This window comes from Camelus ferus, chromosome 20 (genome assembly GCF_009834535.1).
Source record: "Camelus ferus isolate YT-003-E chromosome 20, BCGSAC_Cfer_1.0, whole genome shotgun sequence".
Taxonomy (NCBI): domain Eukaryota; kingdom Metazoa; phylum Chordata; class Mammalia; order Artiodactyla; family Camelidae; genus Camelus; species Camelus ferus.
The window spans coordinates 4,915,523-4,941,768 of NC_045715.1; the positions used below are offsets into that span (position 1 = coordinate 4,915,523).

General features: G+C 43.3%; 1 protein-coding gene across 2 annotated transcripts; it reads left to right on the plus strand.

Annotated features, from left to right (window-relative positions):
- Positions 1-5: 5 nt before the first annotated feature.
- On the plus strand, positions 6-25,409 carry RIOK1 (RIO kinase 1). 2 transcript variants are annotated; one of them, XM_006181094.3, is made up of 17 exons: positions 6-463; positions 3,197-3,398; positions 5,264-5,354; positions 6,481-6,550; positions 7,706-7,748; positions 10,330-10,422; positions 11,189-11,301; positions 11,415-11,495; positions 12,605-12,691; positions 13,090-13,227; positions 13,790-13,893; positions 14,106-14,212; positions 14,656-14,721; positions 15,966-16,085; positions 17,061-17,114; positions 18,375-18,527; positions 19,365-25,409. In XM_006181094.3, the coding sequence occupies exons 1-17, from the start codon at positions 393-395 to the stop codon at positions 19,473-19,475; spliced, it is 1,704 nt and encodes a 567-aa protein (XP_006181156.1). In that variant the 5' UTR covers positions 6-392; the 3' UTR covers positions 19,476-25,409. The 2 variants fall into 2 exon arrangements, with proteins under 2 accessions (XP_006181156.1, XP_032318352.1); XM_032462461.1 differs by lacking the exon at positions 17,061-17,114.
- The last annotated feature ends 837 nt before the right edge of the window (positions 25,410-26,246 follow it).

Consider the following 26,246-nt stretch of genomic DNA (forward strand, 5'->3'; position numbering starts at 1 on the left):
GGGACGCAGGGACTAAAGAGACCGGGAGGAAGAGCCTCAGCAGGAACACCCTCAGCAAGAACAGCCTCAGCAAGAACGCCTCACCGATCAATGGGTCGCGCACAGCGAGGCGCGAACTTCCGGCGCTCTCCCCTGCGCGGGGCGGGGCTTCCGGTGAGAGCGCCGCTTCCGATCAGGGCGAGGCTTCCGGTCAGGGAGGGCCCGGGTGACGGGGTTGGAGATCCCTCGCTGCACGTGGCTCGCGCTCTGGGCGCAAGGACTTCTGAGCGTTTTGCGAGCGGGCATCCGCGGAGAAGCCGTTGGATCGGCGGGTGGAACCGTCTCTGTGCCGTTCCTGCCCCAGCGCAGGGCGAGCGGCCCCCGGTGGCGCTGAGGCTCTGCGCGCCTGCGTCATGGACTACCGGCGGCTGCTGATGAGTCGGGTGGTCCCGGGGCAGTTTGACGACGCCGACTCCTCCGACAGGTAGGCGGCCGTGAGTACACCGACGCTTTTGGGGTTGTGCTCTCAGCTCCGCCGCCGCGCCTTGGGAGATGACACTTGTTTATGATTTGGGGGGGAGACTGGTAATTCATCACTCGGGGGCTCTCTTCACATTCTATTGCTGCTTTTTTCATCCCAGCCGGGCCTTTCCCTCCAGTTGACCGCAGAGTCAGTGAAAGCCGCTTGTCACCGGTTGCTTAGCATCACTGAGAGGCAAAATTGGAGAGAGCGATTGGGAAACAGGTTTTTGAGCTTTAGCATTCATTTAGCGTTCAAGAAATATCTGAGCACCTACTGTGCGCCTGTTTCTGTCCTCGGCGCTGGAGATAGAGATGAACAAGGCAAACTGAGCCCCTGCTGCCGTTTTTACCTTCTACTTGGGAGGGAGGGCAGACATTTAAGTACATAGAGATATTTTAAAAAAAGAAACAGATGATTTATATACTATGCAGACAGGGTAAAAATCATTTGATAGACGTAAGTAGTGACTTAATGGTCAGGGAAGGAGCCAACTTCAGGAAGAGCAGAGGGAACAGCAGTTCAGGAGAGGGAACAGCAAGTGCAAAGTCCCTGCAGTGAGATCCCTCTTGGCTGTAACATGAAGATCTAGAGGCCATTGTGCCCAGATCACCTTGGAGGCAGTTGAGAAGAAGGGTTAGTAAGAGCGTGTTGAGCCTTACAAGTGATGGTAACGAATTGAGACATTATTCTAGGTCTTCCAGAAACCCATTGTGGGGGTTTTTAACAGGGCAGTGACATCATCTGATGTATGATTTAAAGGAATCATTTTGCTATGGAGGGGGTGGTTTTGGTGGGTGCAGTTCAAAAGTATTAAGGTAATTCAGTTCAAAGATGATGGGAGATAAGATCGTAGGGATGCTTTGTAGGTAGCAGTGTCAGGGATTAGCAGTAGATTAGATGTGGGGTGGGAGGCAAAAGGAATTACGGGTCACTCCTACTTGAAAGCAAAATGGAACAGTTTATTTTAGAATTCCAAGAAAATGTTTTTTACTTTATGTTTACGGTAAGGTTTCATTACATTAAATTTTATTAATCAGTTGGGGTTTTTTCCAATAAACATAGGTTGATCGCTTGCTATGTGTCAGATATAGTGTTAGTTGGGCGCAATACATTGGTAGATACTACCCAGAATGACACAGAACTTGCACTCTCGCAGGGAAAACATTTAAAATAATTAGAAAAATTATTTGTATTAAATTTGGCTACATAGTACAAAGGAGAAATGGGTGAAGAATAAGGAATACTTCCCTGAGCAAGTGATCGTAAGTTAGTACTGGACAGATACGTAGGATTTAGCCAGAGAAATGAGTAGGGCGTTGTGGATCTGTTTTTTCAGGTGAGCATACAGAAGGCTCTAAGGGACCAAGTTAAATGGGAAGAAGAAACACAGCCAGTGTGGCTGGTGAATAGTTAACGGTAATGAGTATGCACTGGATATTTTGAGGATCAACCAGTGGATTTTGCCCACTTCGGGGACTTTGGGGACATTTTTGTTTGCCACAACTGAGGGTGGTGGTGCCTTAGTGACATCTGGTAGGCAGGGGCCAGAGGTGCTTCTGAACATCCTACAAGGCACAAGGCAACCTCCCACAACAAGGACTTGTCCGGCCGTGGTCGCCCTGGTGCAAGTGAAGGTGTGACCTGCCACCTAGGTTATTGGCAATTAAAGGATCAATTTATGGATTGTGTTTATGAAATCCTAGTAAACAGCAGAGGTTTAATGATATTTATAGAGATTTGGAACCCTCTAAGCCATGGCTAATTAATAGGTCAGGATTGATAATCAGCATTTACTTAAACTCCTGTCTGGCTGTTTTTAAACTGGCAGTACACATCATCGTGTGTTTTATGTGGTTTCTGTACTTGTTTTCTCTCTACCTGAGAGGTCAAAACTGGCAGAACTACCTCTGTTGAATCTGACCTGCAGGCATGTCTGTTTGTTACGCACAGTGTTTTGTTAAAGTTGAATATACCAGTAAAGTGAGACATTCTACACAAAAATCCAGAGTCTGGCTTCTCTTGAAAAATGAAGATGCAGTAACACTGGTCTGAATTCTCATGTGGTAGAAAAAGACCCTGTTGTGCTCCCTTTTCTGGGCCAGTTCTCTGGGTTTGACAGCCCCCACTTCTCCTGTTTAATTATATCCAGCTGCCTTCTCTCATTTGTGGTGCTTCCCACCTACCATCCTTCCTTTCGTGAACGCGGTGAGGGGAAGAGTTCTGTGTAACATGAGTCTTGATACAGCTCCTTTTATTGCAAAGTGATACTGAGCTTGAGTTTAAGGCTCGAAATACGGCTTTAGACTTATTCCCACGTTTTGTCAGAAAGCTTTTTTTCCTCCTGCCTCTCTTAAAGCAGCTCTGTGAATGGTTTTCCTGGAGGTCAGGTCTGGTGTCCTGATCAGAGTCAGTTCATTGAGCAGAGGAGACAACAATATAAATTCTAACTTTATTAAGACAAGTGGATTTAACAGTCTGATGTACTTCTTGTTTAGTGGACCTGGAGAACAAGCAAAACAACTGGAACAGAACTCTGAAAAACAGGAGAGCTTGGTACTCAGTTTGAGTTTATTGGGAGATGTCATAATGGAAACTTTCAGATTTATTGGTGTAGATTTAGTCTCTTGTATCATAAATAAATGCATATCTGAGTCCAATTTTTGTGTAAACATGCTGAAACACTGTTCTTTCTAGTGAAAACGTTGACTTGAAGACAACCAAAAAGGAAGATGATGTTCTGTTTGAAGACCTTCAAAACAATGTGAATGAGCATTTGATTGAAGGTGAGATAAAAGAGGAGGAGGAGGAGGAGGAGGATTATGACGCCGACGATGATTGGGACTGGGATGTTGGAGCTGGAAGACTCACCAGGTGTTATGGAGCAGGGAATCCGCAGGTATTTTATAAATGATTTTATACGTTTTTGTGTTACTCATTTATGTCTTCTTTTTTAAAAGGACTTTTTTGTGGTTCTGGAATTGAGTAACTGGAAGATTTTCAGCAGGTTATATTGTCCTGTAGCCCCAGCCTTTGTGGGTTTTTTTTTTTAATTATTATGTTTTCTTTATTTGTTTTTCCTTCAAAATAAGTTTTGTTTTGTTTTTTTCAAACATTTTACTGTGGTAGCCCCAGCCTTAGTTGATTTTCATTCTTCCTCCTTCCCATATTTCTGATTATGATGTAGATGCTTTCCATGATCTATAAATTTAAAAAGTCATTTAAATTGTCGTAAGATAATGAGCCTAAAAATCTGCCTGTGAAAAGACAAATAGGCAGTTGACTATAAATGGTTAAGAAACAGAAAAAGTTCTGTTTAATTAGTAATTAAAGAAAAGCAGATTAAATATGTAGAGATGCCTTTTTTTCAGCTATGAACTGACAAAAACACAACATGTAATTGATGGTCAAGTTAATAAATAGGTACAATTATTTGGAGGATACACTGGTACATGATAAAAGCTGTAAAACCATATAAAATAAGTGCTTTGACTCAGCAGTTCTAAGTGTGTCCCAAGACTGAGTTACAAGAATTATGGATTCCCCGTGTTGTTTCTAGCAGAGGGATGCTGGAAACCGCCTTGATTGAGTTTACACACAGTGGGCTATTATGTAGCCATAAAACAGGTTGCAGTGGAGGGCTTAACGTGGAGAAATGTCTGTGATCTGCCGTCTTCCACTAAGTGCAGGCGCAAGTTACCAAGCCACGCAGAGCCTGCTTCCCAGACTGGAAGTATTAAGTGTGAGGAGCCAAGGGATTCACGTGATGCATCTTCCTGAACGTAAAGACAGGGAGGGGGGAAAAACCAACAATATTTCTTTGACTGCTTTGCAAATTCAGACAACTACATCATGGACTAGAATCAATAACGTATGTAAGTCCAATTTCCTATTCTTGAAATAACTGAAGAAATTTCGCACTTACCTGTGGCCGTGTTTTGGTAACCCTGCCACTGATTCATTGGTGAGACTTTGAGCAACACAGACTGGAATTTCTTCTAATAAAGCTGGGGCAAAAAAGGTATATGTCCTTACATGTTAACTGTTCATCTTTGGGTGCTGGGCTTCTAGGTAATTAAATTTTTACCTGTGGTTTCTACTGTGAACATGTATTATTTTAATTTAAAATGTATTTTAAGTTATATTTCATAGAAGAAAATTGTAAGATCTCTGCAAACAAGGGACAACTGGGCCCTCAAGTCCATGCGTAGATAACAGGCTTGAGTCGGCCGTTGTCACAGGCCCTTTTGGCCTCTCTCCTTCTGTCTGTAGGTCCTGGATACCATCTCCCCTCTCTTTTTTTGCCGTCGTTTCAGTTTGTGCATTGCACCGTCTAAAGGCTGAGCCTTGTACTTACCTTTCCCGCTCTTTGGGCTAGGCCCAAAGTGAAATCCTTAGAACCAGTTTACTGTTGGTCGTAGGTCTTTATTATATACTTTGGCAGTAAATGAACATTCTCAAATTTTAAATCTATAAACCAGTCAAATTAGGAAAATGTATTTAATTTTAATTTGTTATTTACAATAATGAGGAATACCTTGTAGAGGGGTTAAAAGCAAAAACAAAAATGCAGACTCTTAGTCAGTAACTTTGTCCTTTAAAAACATTTCTTGGGCAAACTTGATTGATTCTTACCGTCCCTTAGGTTACTTCCGTAAGTATTGACACTTTAATAATGAACTATGAACTAAGGAAAGAAACATGGTGAACCTTAGGCTTGTAATTGTAACTAGAGCCTTAGTCTCTGGAACTCATTTCTTCCAGGCAAATCGACAGACTTCCAACTGCAATTCAGCCAAAATGTCTACTCCAGCAGACAAGGTCTTACGGAAATTTGAGAATAAAATTAATCTAGGTGAGTTTATAAGATACATTTCCTTGCTGGGTTATGATGAAATTCTTCAAAACCCACAAAGTGTTAGAAAATTTTATTGGATCAAGCAATGAACACACTCAGTGTTACTAAGTAATAATGTTTAGAGAAAATTAAAACTTAGTAATTTAAAAACATGGCTTCGAAGAAAGACTTTAGCCTACACCCTTTTAGCTCTCTTTTCTCTCCTGTTGTGGAAATATGAAATTACTGACACCTGTTGTCTATATTTGCTGTTTCCTGTTTTGTATCAGACTTTTGTAGTAGGATTATTTCATAGTAGAGTATTGAAAATACTAGAATATTGAATAGGACTACATTTTGTTTTACTAGAAATTGTGTGTTGCATTAATTGTTTAGTGAGCTGTTGAATGCAAGGAATCCGAATGTGAATGTGAACGCCACTTGAAAATGCAGGGCCCTCTTTCTCTCGTGGACACTGTTAATAAAGCTCACGCAGCGTCTCATATCCTGTCACTGCCTGTCCCGGACCTGTAATTTGAAATGAAACTGAAGTTTTTAGAATTAAACTTGTAATTCAGGAAAAAAAAAAAAAAAAAACGCTTGTAGTTCAGGCAGTTATATTATCTATATTGGTTGTACAAAGTATTAACAATTGTCTGAAATTCAGCATATGCAGGTAAAGTATTTTCAAAGGATTTCTGGATTTAGGTTTGTGTGGCTCAGAAATGACAGCTGTAACCTACTGTGTAGCACAGGGAACTTTATTCAGTTTCTTGTAATAAGCTGTAATGGAAAAGAATCTCAAAATATATGTCTGTATTATGTATGTATATCTGTAACTGAATCACTTTGCTGTACATCTGAAACTAACATTGTAAATCAGCTACACTTCAATAAAAAATATAATTAAAAAGAAAAAAAAGAAATGACAGCTGTAGTGATGAAAGTGACAACACTTGTAATTAAGGAAGCTCAACTTAGCACTTGCCCTTAAAACATAAAACTTTTTTTATTACTAAAATATATACTATGTTTAATAAAGTGTTTAGAAAATAGAGAAGGAAAAGAGAAATACCATATTCAGTAACTGTTGTCTTTTTGTCTTACATGTTGTTTACGTTGTGGACTTTTTTGTATTTTTTAGATAAACTAAATGTTACTGATTCTGTCATAAACAAAGTCACCGAAAAGTCTAGACAAAAGGAAGCAGATATGTAAGTAATATTTCAATAATATAAAAATAAATAAGATAAAACATGGCTGGTAGGAACTAATTCTAGACAAATTAAGTATCATCTTAGTCATAATTCTTTTGCAGACAATATTCCTCTGTATACCTAAACCAATTCCTTTTTTTTTTTTAACTTTAAATGAGGGTATCCGATACCTTTGTAGGTTGAAAATATTAAATGAGTTTTCTTAAGAAATCTGTGCTAAAACTATAATCTTGTGAAATTCACAAATGTGTTCTCAGTGTTCATAGATTTCAGTTTATAATGTTAGAGTGTAAAAATGTTCCAGTTCTAGAGTTTATTAAGAATTGTTCCCTTCCATGAAGTATTTTTAAAAATTCAAGGGCAGATTTAAAAGTAAACAGTGATGTAACTGAGAAAGTTTCCATTTACACTTCTGTTCTCAAGATCTGGCTAACCTATTGCTAATAGCTCTAAGGCATTAACAATATATCACAGAAAATGACACTGGGGTCATAGAGCTAGCAGGGTTAGAACTGAACTTAAAAACCGGTTTTCTTCTGATTTATTGCCGTGCCCAGGAGATACCAGCTTTTTGAGCAACGCCGTCTGTTATTTCGTTGAAGCGTCTGTCTGAATTTGTCTGTGTTCATGTCTGGGTCAGTTTAGATAATTGTGCTAACTGAATCAGTGTGTGAGCGGAAGTGATCAGAGTCTGGGTGTAATGCAGAACGCAGTAACTGTCTTGAAATGATAAAATCTTGTGTCTCTGTAGGAAAGGACTCCGAGGAGCAACCTTTATAAATGACTTTACTTCTGTGCTCATAGAATCATTAAAGGTCAAAGGACAGTATCAGCAGACTTGGAGTTTTCTTTTTCCCAGCACGGTTCACTTTACCCCACTGCTCCATTTATTTAATGCCTCAGAAATACGGAGGGAATTTTGTTTTTTCCCTACTGCAGATAAGCTCTTTTTGCCCTAGGAAACAGACTTACTCATTAAGGGGAAGTAAAGGAAGTTTCGTGGAGTGATGAAACTACAGTGAGGTCATGAAATGTGTTATTAGAGAAACTACCTGCTTAGGAATTTCGTGGAATGATATGTACATTTAGAAACGTTTTATTTTGGCTTCTTTGAATTTTGAATGTCACCTGTACTTTTTTGGTTCTGCTTAGGTATCGTATCAAAGATAAGGCGGACAGAGCAACTGTGGAGCAGGTACGCTTAACTGTGTGGCAGGCTCTTGTTTTAAAGTAGCATTTCTACTCTGAGTTGTAATTTGCTTTCATCCTTCTTGCTTAATGCTGATGTCACCTAGAATGAGTCCTCTGTAAAATTGCTCCTTCTTATAGTTTTGAGTTTAGAGATCTACGTTTTGCTTTATTTTTAATAGGGCTATTAATAGGTAAATTAGAATCATGCCCCGCCTCCTGCTGTGTCCCTGTGAAACCACCATGCAATGCTTTCATCTTCTAGGGGGAAGCAGAATTGACTATAAGACCAGGAATCTTTTCTTTTGTCTTAATCAAGGTCTGCGGGAACTTTGTGAGCTTTCCCAGGAGGTGAGTCAGGTTTCTGCCACAAAGTGCATGTGTGTGTGTGAGAGTGACAGACAGACAGACAGAGAATGCCTTCAGATTTTCAGTTAGAATCCCTTTTTTGGTTTAGAAGTTACTCTTTTTTTTTTTTTTTTTTTGAGAGCCGGTGTGATTATGTTTATTTATTTTTTAATAGCAGTCCTGGGGATTGAACCCAGTACCCTATGCATGCTAAGCATGCACTCTACCACTGAGCTATACCCTCCCTGCTGAAGTTATGCTTATCTTATTCTTCATTCCAATACGGGGAAAATCAGTCCCTGACTTTCTCACGTGTAGAAGGTTGTGATTGGATATTAGGACTGGCCCAGATTTTTGATGTGAAGAAAGTGATAAAATGAGTCAGAACTTTGCTACCGCTGCCCACCACCCTTCCCCACCCATACACACACGCACAAACACGTAACCTCTTTGCCCTGTAGACCTTTGTTTAAGACACATGCGCCCCTTCCATCCACCTCAGTCCCAGGGAGTAACACCCAACCTGAGCTCCAGCCCCCTTGTGCCAACGAAGAATGCCACCTTCACTCAGGCAGGAACAGGTCTAGGGTCTGCATTGTCAGTGTCCTCTAATTTATTTATTTGTGTGATGTCTTTTGTGATTGAAAACAAAGCACAGTCCAGCTCAGAGAGATGAGGCAGCTTTCATTTTCAAAGACCCTGAAATCTCTCAGGCAGGAAATCCTTTCTCTTTCTCTTTTGAATTTAATTTTGGGTGAGAATATATATCTTGAGTCTTACACATACATATTTTAAAAAGACGGTTTAAGTTGTTTTGCTTATCCCATCTCCCCTATTTTGCTTTTAAGCCATTTTGGAATGTTACTTCTTCCTTCACCCCTAAGCCGGCTGCCTGCGGTTTTGCAGACGCTCGGGTCTCTATGCAGAGTCCCGCTCAGCCGGCGGTACTAGCCCCCTGTCTACCTGGGCGGTAGAGGAGGAGTTGGCGATTACTGCGTCTTTACTCACTTTCCTTTCATCCTTCTCTAGTTGCAGTGGTTGTAGTTTGCTTTTATTTGTTTGCTTGGGAGAATTAGAAAAGAACAGCTTTATTACCTTGCCAGGCAAAGGGAGTCACAGCAAGCTAATGCCTTAAAGACTGTGAGGCCCTGTAGTTTGCTTTTGGTCTTACAGTCTTCCAAGGTGGTTTTGTTTCCATTAACCTTTGGTTTCTGGTGTCACCACTGCCACCTCCTTGAAGGAGAGGCCCTAAGGTCTGATTAGTTCTGGCCTCTTTCCCCGTCTCACTGCCTGGAGCTGGGGGTGCTCCCGCACCTTGGGGAGCCCCTCGCCCGGGCCCTGGGTACTGCGTGTGAATGCTTGGCCTTGTCGGTTTCAGGCGTGAACAGGAGCAGGCCTTCAATTCATGACCTTCTGTTTGTTAGAGGATCTGAGGGTCCTTTTTACTCAAGATCGACTACTCTGACTTTGAAGGAGATCCTTTCCCTGACTTACTCATCTCCAGCAGGCGTCTGTGAACTCTTTCTCTAAAAGGCAATGTAATAAATACTTTAGCTGTTGTGGGTCACAATTCTTTTTTTTTCCCCCCAATAATTTGAAATGTAAAAACCATCTTTAGCTTGCAGGAGTGCCTGTGGCTGATTTGACTCACTAACTACAGGATGCTGGCCCCTCCTTTAAAGCTGTGTATCCGAAGCTGTGGCCACTGTGCACGTGAAATGCAGCCAGTCTCACTTGCGAGGTGCTAGAAATTATCCACACCAGATTTTGAAGATTTCGTGTGAAAAACAGAATGTTAAATCTCTCCCTGATAACTTTTCATATTGATTCCACGTTGAAATGATAGTGTTTTAGATTTATTAGAATAAATTAAGATAAATTTCACCTGTTTCTTTTTACTTCCTTTAATGATGACTGGAAAATATAAAATTTCCTCTCATTTGCGTTGCATTTCTATTGGGTAATGTTGGTCTAGAGTCAATTTCTGCTTCCCTTGGATTTGGCAGCCTTTGGTTTCCACGACTGAGTGAACTTGCTGCTTTCTCGTCTCTTTGGGTCTTTTGGTCTTCACCTCACGTTTACTCACTAAAATTCACCCACATTTATTTGCTAGAAATGGGAATGAATAAAAACACCTGTAGTTGACCAGGACCACACAGAACAGTTTCTTGTCAAATGCTCCAGTAAGAAACATTTGGTATTCCCTTTCCGGACTTTCTGTGTTTTGCACTTCCTTGTAGGTGCTGGATCCCAGGACGCGGATGATCCTGTTCAAGATGTTGACGAGAGGCGTCATATCAGAGATCAACGGCTGCATCAGCACAGGGAAAGAAGTGAGCTTACTCTTTGGATGCCTGAGTGTGTTCATGTTAGTTTTCTTATTTCAGGTACCGACTGAAGCTAAGGCACTTAGTAAATAAACTGTGCCTTTGAAAAGAAAAGAGGAAAAAAAACCCATATACAAGTCAGGGTACTTAAATCAGTGTTTCTTAGAAACGACTTTATTAACACACATGGCCGGGTTGGAAGTTGTGCACATAACTGTGCCGCCCCACTGCTGTTACTGCCCTGGGTCGCTGAGTCCAGCCAGCCGTGCCCAGCAGTAAGCTGCGGTGCTCACATGGTTACTGATGGGGCTAGGGGGTTATAGGCCGATTTGCATTAGCCAGCAAATGTCTTTCTCATTTTTCCTTTGTATATGGCTACAGAGAAGACAGGCCTGCTGTTTTTCAATGAATTAGCAAGTCATTCTGTGAGAAGCATTCTCAGTAAAATGCAGTGTGTAAGTCAGGAGATGTAAGAATGTCTTCAAATATTTCCCACATGCTTGAGTTGCAGGAATGTTTGAAACCACATCTCACATGTATTTAACTTGAATTTTACTGTGTGTGTAAATTGGAAGTATATTTACTGTATTTTGGTGTGATGTTTTGTATTTTAACTCGTGTATTCAGAGGATGAGGGTGTTCCTGATGCATATTATTTCAGTTCACTTGATTTTTTTTTTTAACTTTTGAAGATAGAATCAAATAGATTGAAAAGTAAAATACTGTTTGTGGTTAATACAACTTAATTTTCTTTGTTTTCGACTTAAAATAGGCCAATGTGTACCATGCTAGCACACCAGATGGAGAGAGCAGAGCAATCAAAATTTATAAAACTTCCATCTTGGTGTTCAAAGACCGGGACAAGTATGTGAGCGGGGAATTCAGGTGAGCTCAGATTTCCACCCCGCCCCCCCCAAGTTGGCTTAATTTCTATATCTTAAAAAATAAAAACTAGAATAATGGAATGATGGAAATAACAAACACTTTTCTGGTTCAAGATTTCGTCATGGCTACTGTAAAGGCAACCCCAGGAAGATGGTGAAAACGTGGGCAGAAAAAGAAATGAGGAACTTAATCAGGTGACTGAGTGTGTGTGTGTGTGTGTGTGTGTGTGTGTGTGTGTGTGTGTCTCTGTCTGTCTGTCTGTCTGTGCTCTGCCTGCACATCGGCCTCAGCGCTTTCCTCCCACCACAGCCCAGGGTGGTTCTGTCCAAAGATAGGGACCAGGGACCAGGCAGGGCTGTTCAGTCCCTGATCTGCTGAGGGAAGCAGAAGCAGCACATTTTTGGGGAACAGGAACTACCTCCTCTTCTCTGTTCTGTGAACCCATCGCGGAAGCATTTTGCCACCATTCCCATTTGCTCTGAGAAGCTGGGTCATGTGAAGCGCCCTGGGGGCCAGGTGAAAAGATCTAGAATTGAGGGTGATAAGGAGTAGAGAGGTGACACCATCAGGCAGTGGGACTGATGAGTCTTTTTTTAATAGGTTTTGGAGTTTTTAGACAATTTTGTTAGGTCCTAACCTCACTATCATAGTTTTCTTCTCTTTAGTCCAATTTTGGACACATTTATATGTTCTCTGTTTGCATTGGCACCTTTGTATCAAGTAAAGGCACCTGAGATTAGGTTTCCTCATTTGAAGTTTTGAATTTGAAGGTTCTTTTTTTCTTTCTATCAAATACCTTTTAACTTTTGATGCGCTGTACACAGGTGATACACGTTGGCTATTTTAGTATAATTAAGCAAAGTACTTGTTTTGAGCGTCCTTCTGAAGTGTTCTCGTGCCCTGTTAGCTGTTGGCTGTGAATCCACTTTCTGTTAATCACTGCTCACACTGACCAGCTCAGAGGAGAACCGCAGACACATCTGCCATGTTTCATCAGCCCCGAGGGGCCCTTTTCCCGCAGTTTAATGTCTCTGGGCTTGAGTTGGGTGTCAGAGCCCATGGGAGGTCGTGTCTGAGCTGCCAGTGCTGTGTCATTCTTGGTGGCGCATAATGGGGACACTTCAAATCACTGGTGTCTTAGAGTGGATGGGGTAAGCGAGTCCAGGTTAGAGGCCCCAGAGCTGTTCTCTACGAGCAGTGTTAGTCTCGGGTACTGTAGCTGCTGTGGTTTGTTTTAGGTTAGTTGTGTTAGATGGCTTGCTTCAGCTTTTCACGTGTCCTTTTATCTGTTTTTATGTCACAGGCTAAACACCGCAGAGATCCCGTGCCCAGAGCCTATCCTGCTGAGAAGTCATGTTCTCGTCATGGGGTTCATTGGTAAAGATGACATGTGAGTATGTGGAACACCTAATAGTTACACGCTCAGAATTGTATTTTAAGTGCTTTGAATTTTCCAATACATGAGGATTTCCCATTTAAAGAGCTTTCATCTTGGAATATTTTTTATGAATCTTCCCCACTGTGTTAGTGCATAGAGTTATTCACGTATTCTACCTTTTTAAGACTCAAAATGCATTGGAGTAACGAAGCTTACCTTGTTTTGGAGGAATGTTTTATACAGTAAGCTGGGAAAGCACCTGCTTATGGACAGTTTTGAGAATAGTATCTCCGTAGGGAACCAAACTGTTGATGAGCTGTGGAAGAGAAGTGTGGCTGTCAGTGGGGTGTCGAGCAGGAGAACTTGTTCTGGGGCAGTTTATTATCTTAGCTGTTGTATTTTTGTTCAAGGCCAGCGCCACTCTTGAAAAACGTGCAGTTATCAGAATCCAAGGCCCGGGAGCTGTACGTGCAGGTCATTGAGTGCATGCGGAGGATGTATCAGGATGCCCGGCTAGTGCACGCGGACCTCAGTGAATTTAACATGCTGTGAGTGTGCTGTCCAGCACGTCATTTCGCGTCCTTGAGAAGAATCCAAGACGCCATGCTCAATTCTCTAGTTTTATAGTTGGCGTCCACAGTGTCACGGTGGAAGATGCGTTCTTTGCCTTTGGTGACCTTAGTCACAGAAGTGACCACTCTAATCATTAACAGAGTTAAAGGACTTTGGAAATGTTCTCAGTCTTCATCTTTTGTTAGTCCAAGTGGCTCTTTTCCCTAGGGAACTCATTCATTTTATTAGTTATTTGTTTCCCTTGCTCTTAAAATAGAATTTTTTAGGGCTTTTTTTTTTTTTTTGGTTGGGGGAGGTAATTAGGTTTGTTTATTTATTTATTTTAATGGAGGTACTGGGGATTGAGCCCAGGACCTCATACATTCTAAGCATGCATTCTACTGCTGAGCTATACCCTCCCCCCAAAATAGAATTTTTAAAACACGAAATATAGGCAGGCAGTGGTCTCCCCATGCCCTGCATGCCTGGCCCTCGCAGCAGCATAGTGGAAACGTGCACCTCGCTGCTGCTTCACGGCCCCCATGCACCTGCCCACAGGTACCAGGGCGGAGGCGTGTACATCATCGACGTTTCTCAGTCCGTGGAGCATGACCACCCACATGCCTTGGAGTTCTTGAGGAAGGACTGTGCCAATGTCAATGGTGAGTGGACACTCGGACTTCCTCCAGCTTGCGTGCCTGTTTGTTATGAACTCAGTTAAGCTGTTGATAGAAGGTCTTGGCACTAAATGGTCTGATGCAGTGATACCCCCGTTTGCTGGGCAATGGTGCGTTTTGCCTCTTTGTTTCCCTCTAAAGGGTTTGGAACAACCACCTTTGCCCTCGCGAGGCCGTCACTGTTTTCCTTCTGACAGATTTCTTCCTGAAGCACGGTGTTGCTGTGATGACTGTGCGCGAGCTCTTTGAATTTGTCACAGATCCATCAATTACGCACGAGAACCTGGACGCCTACCTCTCCAAGGTGAGGCGGGGCGAGGAGGGCGAGGAACAGAAAACACAGTAATCAAAGTTACGTGGCGCTTCTGAGGGACTCGTGGCTCAGCGTAACTTGTGTTCATTGTGACAGCTTCCAGACACCTTTTCCTTCTGATTTCACAGATGGAGAGTCAAACTGTAACAAAAAGCCAAAAGGAAAGCCAGGTTTCTTGACTTTAATCATCAAGCAAGAGACACAGACTATCAAATTTGTGAATGTTTAGTAGGAAACCTGTTAGCTTTTGGTCATTAATTCCTTTCCCTTATTTCTCAGAGGCCTTTCTGAATCATAGAATTTTAAAAATTGTGGTAAAATACACGAAGCATAAAATTTACCTTTTTAACCATTTTCAAGGGTACAGTTCCATGGCATTAAGAACATTGTTGTGCAATAATGTAAAGGAAAGTGGTCTTTGTTTTCTTTCAAAGGCCATGGAAATAGCATCTCAAAGGACCAGGGAAGAAAGGTCCAGCCAAGACCACGTGGATGAAGAGGTGAGATTCATGGTCTGTTAACAGCCTTAGGAAACACTTGTGTCTTGGGGCCTTTTTTTTTAATACTGCAGGGCATGAGCTTGATTTTCACAGAAAAGTTTTTTAAATGATGGTGATATTCCCTTGAGACGTAACAAAGCACACAATTCAGCTGAGCCAAGTTGTAGAATTTATGTCCCATTACCTCCTTCCGCTCGGTGACCCGTTAGGCCGTTGTCCTGTGTGGAGAGCATGTTTACAGAGCCTGTTGGAGGATATGGTTCAAGAAGGAAAAGCCTGTTTCAGTTTGCTGGTGTGAGCTTTTAAATGAGCTGATTATTGGTTCCAGTGCCGTTGTAGATTTTAAGTGTTTATATTCGCTAAAAAGGAAGTTTGTTTTCCTTTTTTAAATCTTTGGAGTCAGTATGTTTTTTGTGAAGGTGATTCATAGTAGGCTTTTAAAATTTTTTTAAACATATTTTTAGTGAAGTCTAGTCAGTTTACAATGTGTCAATTTCTGGTGTACAGTGTAATACTTCAGTCATATAGGAACACACATATGTTCGTTTTCATGTTCTTTTTCACCATTGTAAGTTACTACAAGGTATTAAATATGGTTCCCTGTGCTGTACAGTATTAACTTGATGTTCATCGAATTTTGTGAGAATCCTCCTGTATTTCGAAACGAGGCACACTCTGGCAGAGTTCAGTAGGTGTTCTGTGCGATTCCGTGCGTTTGTAGATGTAATTCTTGGTGTATTTGTGGGAGAGGGCGAGCTGGGAGTCTCTCTACTCTGCCATCTTGACTCAACCTCTGGCTTTTTTTTTTTTTTTTTTTTTGTATTTTTAAATTCTCACAGCTGTTGGTGTGATGGTACTATAAGGAACTCTACACTTACCGGCAGTTCTGAGCCTTTTTTCTCCGTAGCACAGGGCAGACCAGGCAAGAACACGTCCCTGGGTTAGGCACGGCCAGGTGGTGCTTGCTGAGGGCAGCTGCTGTCTCCCGCTCAGGACGGCTTTTTGGGATGCTGACCGGGGAGAGAGTGTTACTGTAAGGGTAACCGTAGGTCGTGTCGGGTTTTACCATTAGGGACAAATGACTCGGGCACACACGCAGCACTCACAGCACCAGGGTGTGCAGACGGCCTAGCTGTGAGCCTGCGTGGTGGAGGGTGGCGATAAATTCCTCTGTGACTTGACAGGGGAGGAAGCCGAGTGCATGTGAATAAGTCTCCTCTTGACTCTTCCTCTGTGTCCATTAGGTGTTCAAGCGAGCTTATATCCCCAGAACCTTGAACGAAGTGAAAAATTACGAAAGGGATATGGACATAATGATGAAACTGAAGGAAGAGGACATGGCCACGAACGCCCAGCAAGACAACGTGAGTAGCTTGGCTTGTCCTCAGCCGGCGAGTGTACCAAGGAGCTCCCATCCCCAGCCTGCGGTCTTACACGTTGGCCCCTAACCTGTGAGATGGCTGATTCCCTTTGCGTTAGCACCTGCTCTATGCACATTGGTTGTAAAGGGAATCCGTTGGTATTTATGAAAGGAAATGACACACTTGAATGAGTCCAACAAACTATAGTTGCAGAAAAAGGAAGATTTATATAGAAGTCTAGGCTATAAATGGTTATTATACCAAATCTATTAACATCTATCTGTCAGGGTCTAGAAAATTCTATTCTGCTAAAGGGCCAGATAGTAAATATTTTAGGTTTTTGCAGGCAAAGAAGCAAAATTGGAGCTATTACGTAGGAGAAAAAGTTTTCCCCAAATTTTTGATGAAATTAAAAACTTTAATAATAACTGAATACAGCTTTTTGTGATACAGGTCTACTAACGAGAGAAGAATGGAGTTGTTTGGGGGAGGAGAAAACACTTCATTTAGTTGAGATTCAAAGTTAGAGTTTTCTTCTTTTTTGCGGGGCGGGGGGGGTAATTTAGCTTTTGTTTATTGATCTATTTACTTGCTTATTTATTTTAGTGGAGGTCCTGGGGATTGAAGCCAGGACCTTGTGCATGCTAAGCATGCGCTCTATCACTGAGCTATACCCTCCCCTTACAAACTTAAGAGTTTTCTACCATCAAATTGATTGCAACTGTTTATCCGTAAAGACCATTGGGCGGCAGGTCAGGTTTGGCCCGTGGACCGCAGTTTGCTGGCACCTAGTGTGCTTGGTGGGTGAGACTCAGCCCGTGCTATGAACTTCCTGTGTTCCTGGGAGATAAATCTCAGGCACCTTTTGATAATCACACCAGGTATCATTTAGCCCACAGTTCGTCCTTAATACCGCAGTGGATTTCAGTGTTTAGTTTTATGTTGATTCTTGTTTTTTTTTTCCTTTTTGGTTACAAGATTCTATACCAGACTGTCACGGGATTAAAGAAAGATTTGTCAGGAGTTCAGAAGGTATGGAGACAATGTGTTGCAGTTCATTTACGTAAAGCTCTTTTAAAGGGTGTAAAGTTTAATGTAGAGTGTTATTAGGATTAAATTAACAGTGGTACAGTATTCGTGGTATAAATACTTTCAAAGTCCAAGGGCATTTTCAGAAATGACCTTTCCATGTTCGTCCTTTTTAACCAGGAGACTGAAATATGGAAATGCAACGTTTATTTTTCACTCTGCCTCTGAATCGTTCTGTTGTTGCAGCTGAGGCATTGATCCTTTTTGTCTGTGTCCTCACCTTCGTTTGTGAAGTTAGTAACCATGACCACGTGCTTCTTGATGCTTTTACAACCGGCTTAAACCAGCAGTGGGGTCTGCTCTCATCCCAGTGTGCAGGCTGAGGGGCAGCCTCCCGAGTTGCGGAGTCTCATGGTGGAGATTTCCTGGAGTGCTTTTTTTTCTTACAACCACCTTGTTTTGCTTGACGTTTTAGAGCAACAGGGCTTGATTCTAATTTAAGCATTAACAAAGGTGGCTCCTTATTTCTTAGTTCTTTTAATGTCTTAATCAAAGGCTTGGATATGAAGGATCACAGTTTACGTTTTGAAAATTGACTGTGTCTTTTTTATGGGAAGAAGTGGATTAGGAGAATTCTAGGACTTCGTGGATTTCTGGGTATGGCAGGGGAGTTGTGCTCTGAATTCCAGAGCAGGAGGATTCTGTTGCAGCTGGCTAGAAAACCTTTTTGTACAGTTGCCTTTTAAAGGTTCATTTCTTTCTTAGAAAACCTCATGTTTAAAAAAAAAAATGCTTCTTGCTGCTTTAAAAAGTGGTAAACCTCAGGAAAAATGAATATTTCTCTTCTTTAAATATTGTCTTCCCTCTTGATTGGATGAACAAGTGTTACTTGAAATTTGATTCATAGGAAAGCAGCTGTGAAGTTATCTGAGTAGCTTCATTTTTCACTTCTAGCTGTATTTCACGTCTTTCCAGATCCCAGCTCAGTCCTCCAGATTTACTGAAGGAGGCAGAATGGGCCTGTTGTTGGAGGTCACCCAGGAAAGCCCCAGTTCCTGCACTGGGGTCTGTCCTTGAGCCGTCCTGGGATGGTACCCCAAGCTTCCTCCCTGACACTGATCGCACTGTTTTGATGTTCCAGTGCGGGGTGTTGTTTTTCACCGTCTGTCTGCAAGGCTGCAGTTGGAATTCTGGCATTAACACAGTTAATAACAGTAGATGACTGATGGGTCTAGAATAACACGGATCTGTGATATTTTGAAGGTCCCTGCACTCCTGGAAAATCAAGCTCAGGTAAAGACTTGTTCTGATTCAGAAGATGCTGGAAGCTCTGAGTGTCCTGACACAGACTCTGAAGAGCAGGGAGACCATGCCTGCTCCAAGAAGCCCACCGCTGGCCTGGAAGTTGATAAAAAGGTTAGCCGAGAACTCAGGTTCCCTGCCCTTCAACAGCGTGGCGGCACCACCTCTCTCGTTGCTCCTTGCTCAAGTATCTAGATTGTGGTGGGTGCTGAACATGCTGATCAGTAAGTCCCCCCAGGTCAGGTTTCAGTTCCTAAGTGGTGATGTTGTCTAGAGATTGGGCTTCTGCTGGGAGCTCCTTGGGCACTAGAGAGAGGATGCACCAAATGCAGTCCGTTGATTAAGTGACTGCCGTTCACTTGGCGTACCAGCGATGCTGGAGCTGCTCCGTGGTGAAATACTGAAGAGCCATGTCAGGGGGATGTGTGGCCCAGCTCCTGTTTCCAGAATCTGAGGCTGTTTCTTCCCCTCCTAGCCGTGGACATCAGAGACACTGCCAATTAAATGACACACAACTGCTGTGTAATGTATTCTTTCTTTTTAGCTTAATTCTTTCAACCTTAAAAAGTGTGGGTTCTGAGACTTCTGAGAGACCTCCCCAACTCCCTAGTGTGCTTTCTCTTTGTCTCCTGGAAATAAATATTTTGCTGTCTTTCCAACCTTTATTTCTGTTAGAATATGAAACATTCAAGGACAAGTAGTTGAAAACCTTTAATAACAGTTTCCTCATGTGTATTTCTGTTGGGCTGTCTTCAGATTTCTGTTAAGAAATTTTAAAGACGATTTTCACCCCAAATTCCACCACCAAAACCATAATCATTCTCAATTTTTCCATGTGACACTCAATTTTATCTTTTTTACATATATTTTAAAATTCATTTCTAATAATATGAATACTCTGAATGAATGAATTTTGCAGGTTTTTAAAAATTTTTTGTTTTTGTTTTATAGGAAAGAAAAAAAATGGTCAAGGAAGCCCAGAGAGAGAAAAGAAAAAACAAAATTCCTAAACATGTGAAAAAAAGAAAGGAGAAGACAGCCAAAATGAAAAAGGGCAAATAGAACCAGAACTATATTCTGTGCAGTAATTTTCCACCAGTCACTTTTCCCGCCTGCACGAAGCTGCGTCTGGAGGATGGGTTATTGATTTTAACTGGCCAGTTTTTCCGGCAGTGTCTGTGAAGACTGATTCAAGTATTTTCATGTAATTATGTAAAAATCCCTAAGCTCTTCTGTCTAGATCCAGTCCCTGGCTCTGTATGGTACTGACCAAGGATTTATTTAAGCTACTATTTTAACGAAGAACTTTATACAGTTTTATTTTTGTATTTTTTTTTTCTGCTGCAGTATGGTTTTTGAAGCACCATTAACTATTTAAATGTATTGAGCATCCGTAGCTTTGATACAAGTGTTAAGGGCACTTTGGACAAACTGTTTTTGCTTTGTGCAGGCCGAAGCCCCGTCTGAAACCACTCGTGAGGCTGTGGTTTCTGCAAAAGGGTATTTCACTTATAAGAGAATTCAGCTGGCTGTTGATACAACCAGTCCTTGCAGCTTTGTTCTGTGTGCATTGATGATCGTTTGTAAAGCACTTACAACTTCATCTTTAATATTCTTTTTTGAGCTAGGACCTCCTGGTTTGTAAGCAATTTCACAACTATTTGGCCTGTTCATTCATTCATCAAACGCTTGAGTATTTTAGGTGCTGAGGGTATAGCAGTAAACAAGACAGGCAAAAGTTGCTACGTTCAGGTAGTTTACATTTTAATAGAAAGAAAAGACATTAAACAGAATAAGCAAGGAGCAATGTAAAGGCAGATGATAAATTCTGGAGCGAGAAATAATGCAGAGAAGAGAGATTGCCCGGGGAGGTGGGAGTGTGCAGCCTTAAAACAGGCCACATTGAGAGGCCGTATGTGGGTAAATACTTGAAGGATGTGTCACGTGCATATCAGGAGAGAACAGCCTTCCAGGCAAAGGGAACAGCAAGTGCAAAGCCCCTGAGGCTGAAGTGTGCCTGCAGTGTCCCAGAAACAAGAGCCTAGAGCACCATGGCCAAGGGAGAAAACAGCCGATGAGATCAGGTGGTGGTAGGTGCTTGGAAGGTTTTGAGCAGAGGAATGATATGATCTGACTTCTGTTTTGAAAGGACCGTGGTCACACTGACGTCCATGGATAATGGAGTAGGAAGCAGGGATCAGGGCCCAGTTGGGGTTTTATTGCGGTAACCCCCTTGAGGGATGCTGGTGGCTTCGTCTAGGATGGTAGCAGTAGACATGGGGAACAGGTGGAACTGGGTGTGCCGAGGACACTGGAGGAGTGTTGAGAATGCAGGGTGGCTTCAGGCTCTCTGACCCCAGCCACTGGTAGAGGCTGTTGCTGCTGCCTCTTACTGGGTAGAGGGAGGAATGCGGGTGGGGCAGGTTTGGGGGCAGGAGGTTGAGACAAAAGCTGATGTTGCAATAAAGTGCAGATTGAAAGAAATGGTCAATTTAGCTTAAAAAAGACTTCTTTAACCATATACTTTATATTAGAAATGCCAGTTTCAGCACTTGAATCAGAAGCGATTTCTATAAGTAAACGTAGTTTTCTTTAAACTGGAGCTTACACCTGCTTGTTTGAGAATTGGTGGGTTATTGAAGGAGGGGTGGTCAGCTGAGGTTTTAAGATTTTAAGTCAGATTTATCATGTTCATAATGTCCTCTCTTCCTGACTTTAAAAAATTTCAAAATACGAAATATAGTTTCAGTGAAACACACAATGGCAACCTCTCTAAAATAGTCTGCAATTAACACAGCCAGAGAGAAAGCAAACACAGACGGATGGGTCCAGGACACCTTCGGGGGTTTCATCTTGCAGACCCTCTGGTTCTTGCATTTGTCGGGGCTTCCTTTCTGACCAGGTGTGTTTGAATCACTGGTCAGGCTCAGCGCCGTCGTCGGTGACTCTACTGCAGTTGTAGGTTCGGGATCAGTTTCACTCAGCAGAAAGGAGTCTGGGCAGGGCCGGAGGGACATCTCATTCTCATGAGGAAGTGGCTCGTGAAATGCCGAGATTTGGGACTGCAGGGGGAGTGTGATTTGAGGAGTGCTCTGCTGACAGCTTGGCTGATGTGGCCATTTCCCCACTTGGGTTCTGGGCCGTCATCCCCATCTGGGTAAGAACCACCGGCAGGATTCTTGCCAGACTTCTCCGAAACTGTTTCCCTTGTTTCTTTCTCACCAAGAGGCCTGGAGAAGGAGCCTGTTCTTAGTCAGACTTACAGGGCAACTTGCTGGCTTCGACTGCAGTAGAATTTAGAATTCTTCGTGTCTCCAGATTGTTGATTGTTCAGTTGACTTTTCATTTGGAGAGGTGAGTTTTGGGTCTCTTGTCCCGAGATGTCTTTGGGACATCATTTTGCTGGTTGTCAGTGTATCTTATTTTCTGTCATATTTTGTTAATTTTCCAGTCCCTTCAGATAATGCAGGGGTTTCTAAAAGTTGATTGTGAGAAATCTGGGTAATTTCTTTGAAGCAGGAAGTCACGGCGATTTTGTATGCTGCTCTGGTTCTTATTTTTCCTTGGATGAAGCAGTTTAGGAAACAGAACTTTCTGTTCTGGCCCAGAAGCTGGTCTTAGAGTGAAGAGAAGGAACCGTGCAGCTGCTTGTCTGGGTCTGGTCAAACATACATCCATGTTCGGGGCTGGCATCAAGTTTTCTTCAGCTTTCTCTGTTAACTGGATGAAGGTGGACTCGAGAGGTGGCAGAACTCTGTCATTTGACACCAAGACTTGTTTGAGAAGATCTCTCCTTTTCAGGAGTTTCTGTTGAATTCGGTGCAAGCGGCTCACTGTTTCTTGGTTATGGGTCTGTCCTGTTTTGTGGCCATGATTTCATTAACCTTTCGGCTCAGCAAATGAAGCATTGAAAAAGTTCTGCTGGAGGCTGGTAAAAATTCAGTTTAAGGGCATCTCAAGTGTCATGGTCTCTGAATGATGACATTTCTAAAAATCCTTCTCATTTTCAAGAGCTTGCGGGTTTTCTGATTATTAGTTTTTTCTGCACATAGTAAGTAATGATCACACTTTGCTTTGACTTCTGGGGTTTACTTTTTGATGGTGAAAGAGTTGCATGAATCAGCGGCCGAAGGGAGTTCTAGTCCTTAGAGCACTCTTCCTGCGAAGGTTTCCCGTGCCCACGTAAAACGGGTGAGATTTTCAACCATCGGTGACCACAGAGCAAGAGATCCCACATCCTGTGTCACGAATGGAGATAAGGTTGTCGCCTCCCGTTCGTTTTGGTTGGCGTCTTTAGCTTCCGCATCCTTTGGGTTTGTGTCGCCCTGGACATAAGGGCTTTTATAAATGTTCCGGGGGAGATTGCAATGTCGGGGCTCAAATCCTCGAAGCTAGTTTCTAAAGGAAAAGATGCCTTTCCTGCTTCTGTGTTCTCCAGAGACCTCAGTCCCCGGTGAGCGTGTCGTGGGAACCTCTGAATCTGGAGAATCCAGGCTTGCAGCATGGAAGTTTTGGCTTTGGTTTTCAGCTTTCCTTCATTTTCTGTGTCACTCCACATCCTGCTTTGATGGCTGCCAGTCCCTGGTTGTGAGGAGGTGGCCCTCATACTGTTGAGAGCAGCCGCACACCCACACAACCTTTTTCCTCTAATTTTTTCCCCAGAACGGTAAAGGCGCCACCCAAGTGGGAGCACAGCTGTTTCTCCATGTCTGAGAGGTTTCCACGTCTCTCGGCAATGCCTCTTCATGGCTCTAAGGCCGAGCAGCTTTATCATCTTTGGGTGAAATTTTAGCCTTTGCAAAGTTTCTGTAGAGCTGTCATGAGTCCTAAATTTGTTAGTGAAAAAGTGATAGGTCCTTGGGGCCAACGAATTGTTAGAGTTAGAATGCTTGAGCATGCAAGCCAGAGTTCAGATGGGGTGGGGGTCAGAGGATGGCGTGACGGGGTGATGGGGCAGGACTTTGGAAGCTGTGCTTGTGCAGAGTTGCCCTTGTTGGTAGCATAGAAGGTGCAGCCGTGGGCAGGGGTGTTGCAGGGGGCGCGGACGGAAGCCGGGAAGGCTGGCAGGTCCAGGAACTGAGGCCAGGGTTTTGGAAGGACCATTCGTGTTAGGACAGGCCCAGTTTTCGAGTGTTGGTGAGAGACATGCTTCAGTCTTCAGTGGGCTGGGGGAGAGGAAGGGATGCCTGCAACACGGAGGGCAGTGAGTGGTGTCTGATGATGGGGGTGCCCTCGGCAGAGCCGGAGTTTAATGGGGAAAGGGTAAGGAAGGCCTCGGAGTGGAAGTCAAGGAGATGAGGCTTTGGCTGGTGTCTGACCAGGTGTGGTTCCAGATGGCACCAGGGGAGTGTCTGAGGAGTGAGGCGGAAGGTGTCTGTTTGACCCCAGGTGCGGGCCTCATTGTGGGGTCTTGGAAGCTGACCTCAGTAAGCAGGCGAGTGCCTGGAGGACCACGGGGACGAGAGTGGTGCCTTCTGTGGGGCTAGTGTGAAGGACGCTGTGGAGAGCCGGGGAGCTTGGTCGATGGGGCCTATCAGGCTTGGTAGCTGAGCTGAAGCCAATGCTGTCACTACAAGGGGGACAGCCAAACGCTTGGGTGTCCCTGTGTGATGTAAAAAAAAAAACAGAACCACCTATAAAGTCTCTTGTCTCCCCCCAAAAACATTGAACCTCAACCTCTGAAGCCTCTGGACGTAATCACAGTTCGCAGGAAACCCACAGCTCGTGGGAGTGCGGTAAGTGGTGCTGGCAGGCCAGTCAGCTGCATTCAGAATAAAGGAGACAACAGAGGAGGGCGAGGTATTAGGGAAAGAGGTCCCAGGGCAGAGACTCCAGTGCCGCGGACTTCGCCGGGGCCCTGATAGGTCAAACCTGTTGTGAAAAGATGGGCTTTTGGGAGGGTCTCTTTTTAGACAAACAGGGAGAACTAAAAATGGAATAGGTATTGGATGACACTCAGGACTTGTTGATCCTGCTGGACATGGCAGTGGTATTGTTCCATTCTGACCTGTTCCCTCAGAGCCGGGGCTGGGTCCTGCTGGGTGAGATGAATGGGTGCGAGGGCTTGTGTCAAAATTCTCCGTCCTTAAGCGGTCCCTAAAGGACAGTGGTAGAGAAGCAAGGACAGCAGGAGGTTAGTAGCTGTTAAAGCTGAGCCCTGGGGGTGGGGGGGTTTACACTGCTCTCGCTCTCTAACTGTTTCTGTAAGAAAAGGGCTTTTTTTTTTTTTTAAATGAGTCAAAGTGTATTAAGTACTTAAACAGGGCTTGTCACATAGTAGTACTGTACTGCACAAGCATCCGTATTTTAATTTTACTTGTTATTTTTTAAGTCACTTTTTTGGCCCAGGTGTCAAGGTTTAATCACAGGGGCAGAGCTGCAGTGGCTTCTGGAACTGGCCTTGCTCGACATCACTTGAAATGCCTTTCAGTTCTGAAATTCAGATGCTATTAGTGGGCGCAGAACTTGGGTATTGAACAAATGCTGGCAGAATTTTTAGTTCTGCCAGACCCGACCCTCATGTGACTCTGCGTCACATTTTGATAATTCTCACAATAATTCAAACCCTCCACCAGCAAAGAGATTACAACTCGTTGACGGCTCAGATGATGGTTAGCATTTTTTAGCAATAAAGGAGTTTTTAAATTAAGGCACATGCTTTTTTTAGACATGACGCTATTGCGCACGTAACAGATGACTGTATAGTGTGGACATAACTTTGATACACACTAGAAACCAGAAAATTCGCGTGACTTGCTTCATTGTGATCCTCGCTTTATCGTGGTGGTCTGGAACCGAGCGCACAGCATTTCTGAGGTCTGCCTGTTATGTATTTAGTTTTCTTACATCTATACTGTGTCTGCCTTCACCTCCCAGTCTCTGACTAGAATGTAAGCTCCACAGGGGCAGGGATTTTTTATCTTTGTTCAGTTTTGTGTCCCAGCACCTAGAATAGTGTCTTAAATATCATGAATGCTCAATAAATATTTAAGTGAATAATATGTTGTGTTTCTTAAAGATAAGGCTATTATGTCAATTGGATGCACCCCCCCCTGTGATGGTAAAAATGAAGACTAGAGGTTGATGTGGATTCATTTGTGCCCTCTGACCCTCTCTTGTGCAGTGACTGACCTGGCTGAGTCTGGAGACTACAGCACCGTCCCCACCGTGGTCTTCTGTCCTCAGACCCTTGGCATCAGCACAGCTCTCAAGCCAATGGAACAGATGGATTTTAAACTGGATTGTTGTTTTGACTTGGATCGTGTGAGACCATTTGACTATCATCCAAAGTGCTTGAGGCAATAGATCGAGTGATGAATTATTCGGTCCTGAGTCACCTGAATATGTGCGAATGGGAGACTTTATATAAACCAAAGCTTCTATTCACACATTGTGCCTTCTCCTCCCAAATACAGACTGCAACTTTTTAAGAAGAACTGATTTTGAGAGGTGGTTCCGTTGATACTCTGTGAGAATCGTTCCAGACGAAGATGTATTTTTGCTGTGTTTCCACCATCTTGACGTCCTCCTCACAAGATGGTTCTGAGTTTCAGCGAGGCCTCTGCTTCCTTGAGAAGCTGACAAACTCCCACCGTGAAGCACCATCAACAGGGCATAAAAGCCCCCCCCCCACGTGACTGTTGGTAGGGGCTTGGTCTTGCCCAACCCGGGTTTTCACTAAATGATGCCAGTATTGGCGGTAGTGTTGGGAGCCTGCCTCCCGCTGCCCCAGCCTGTGGATGTGGTCAAGGCTTGCTCGAGGGGCCGCGGGACCGGGAGAGCACTTTCCCCTGGGGGGAAGTTTCCTCCTCTGTGGAGTGAGGGGTCTGGACC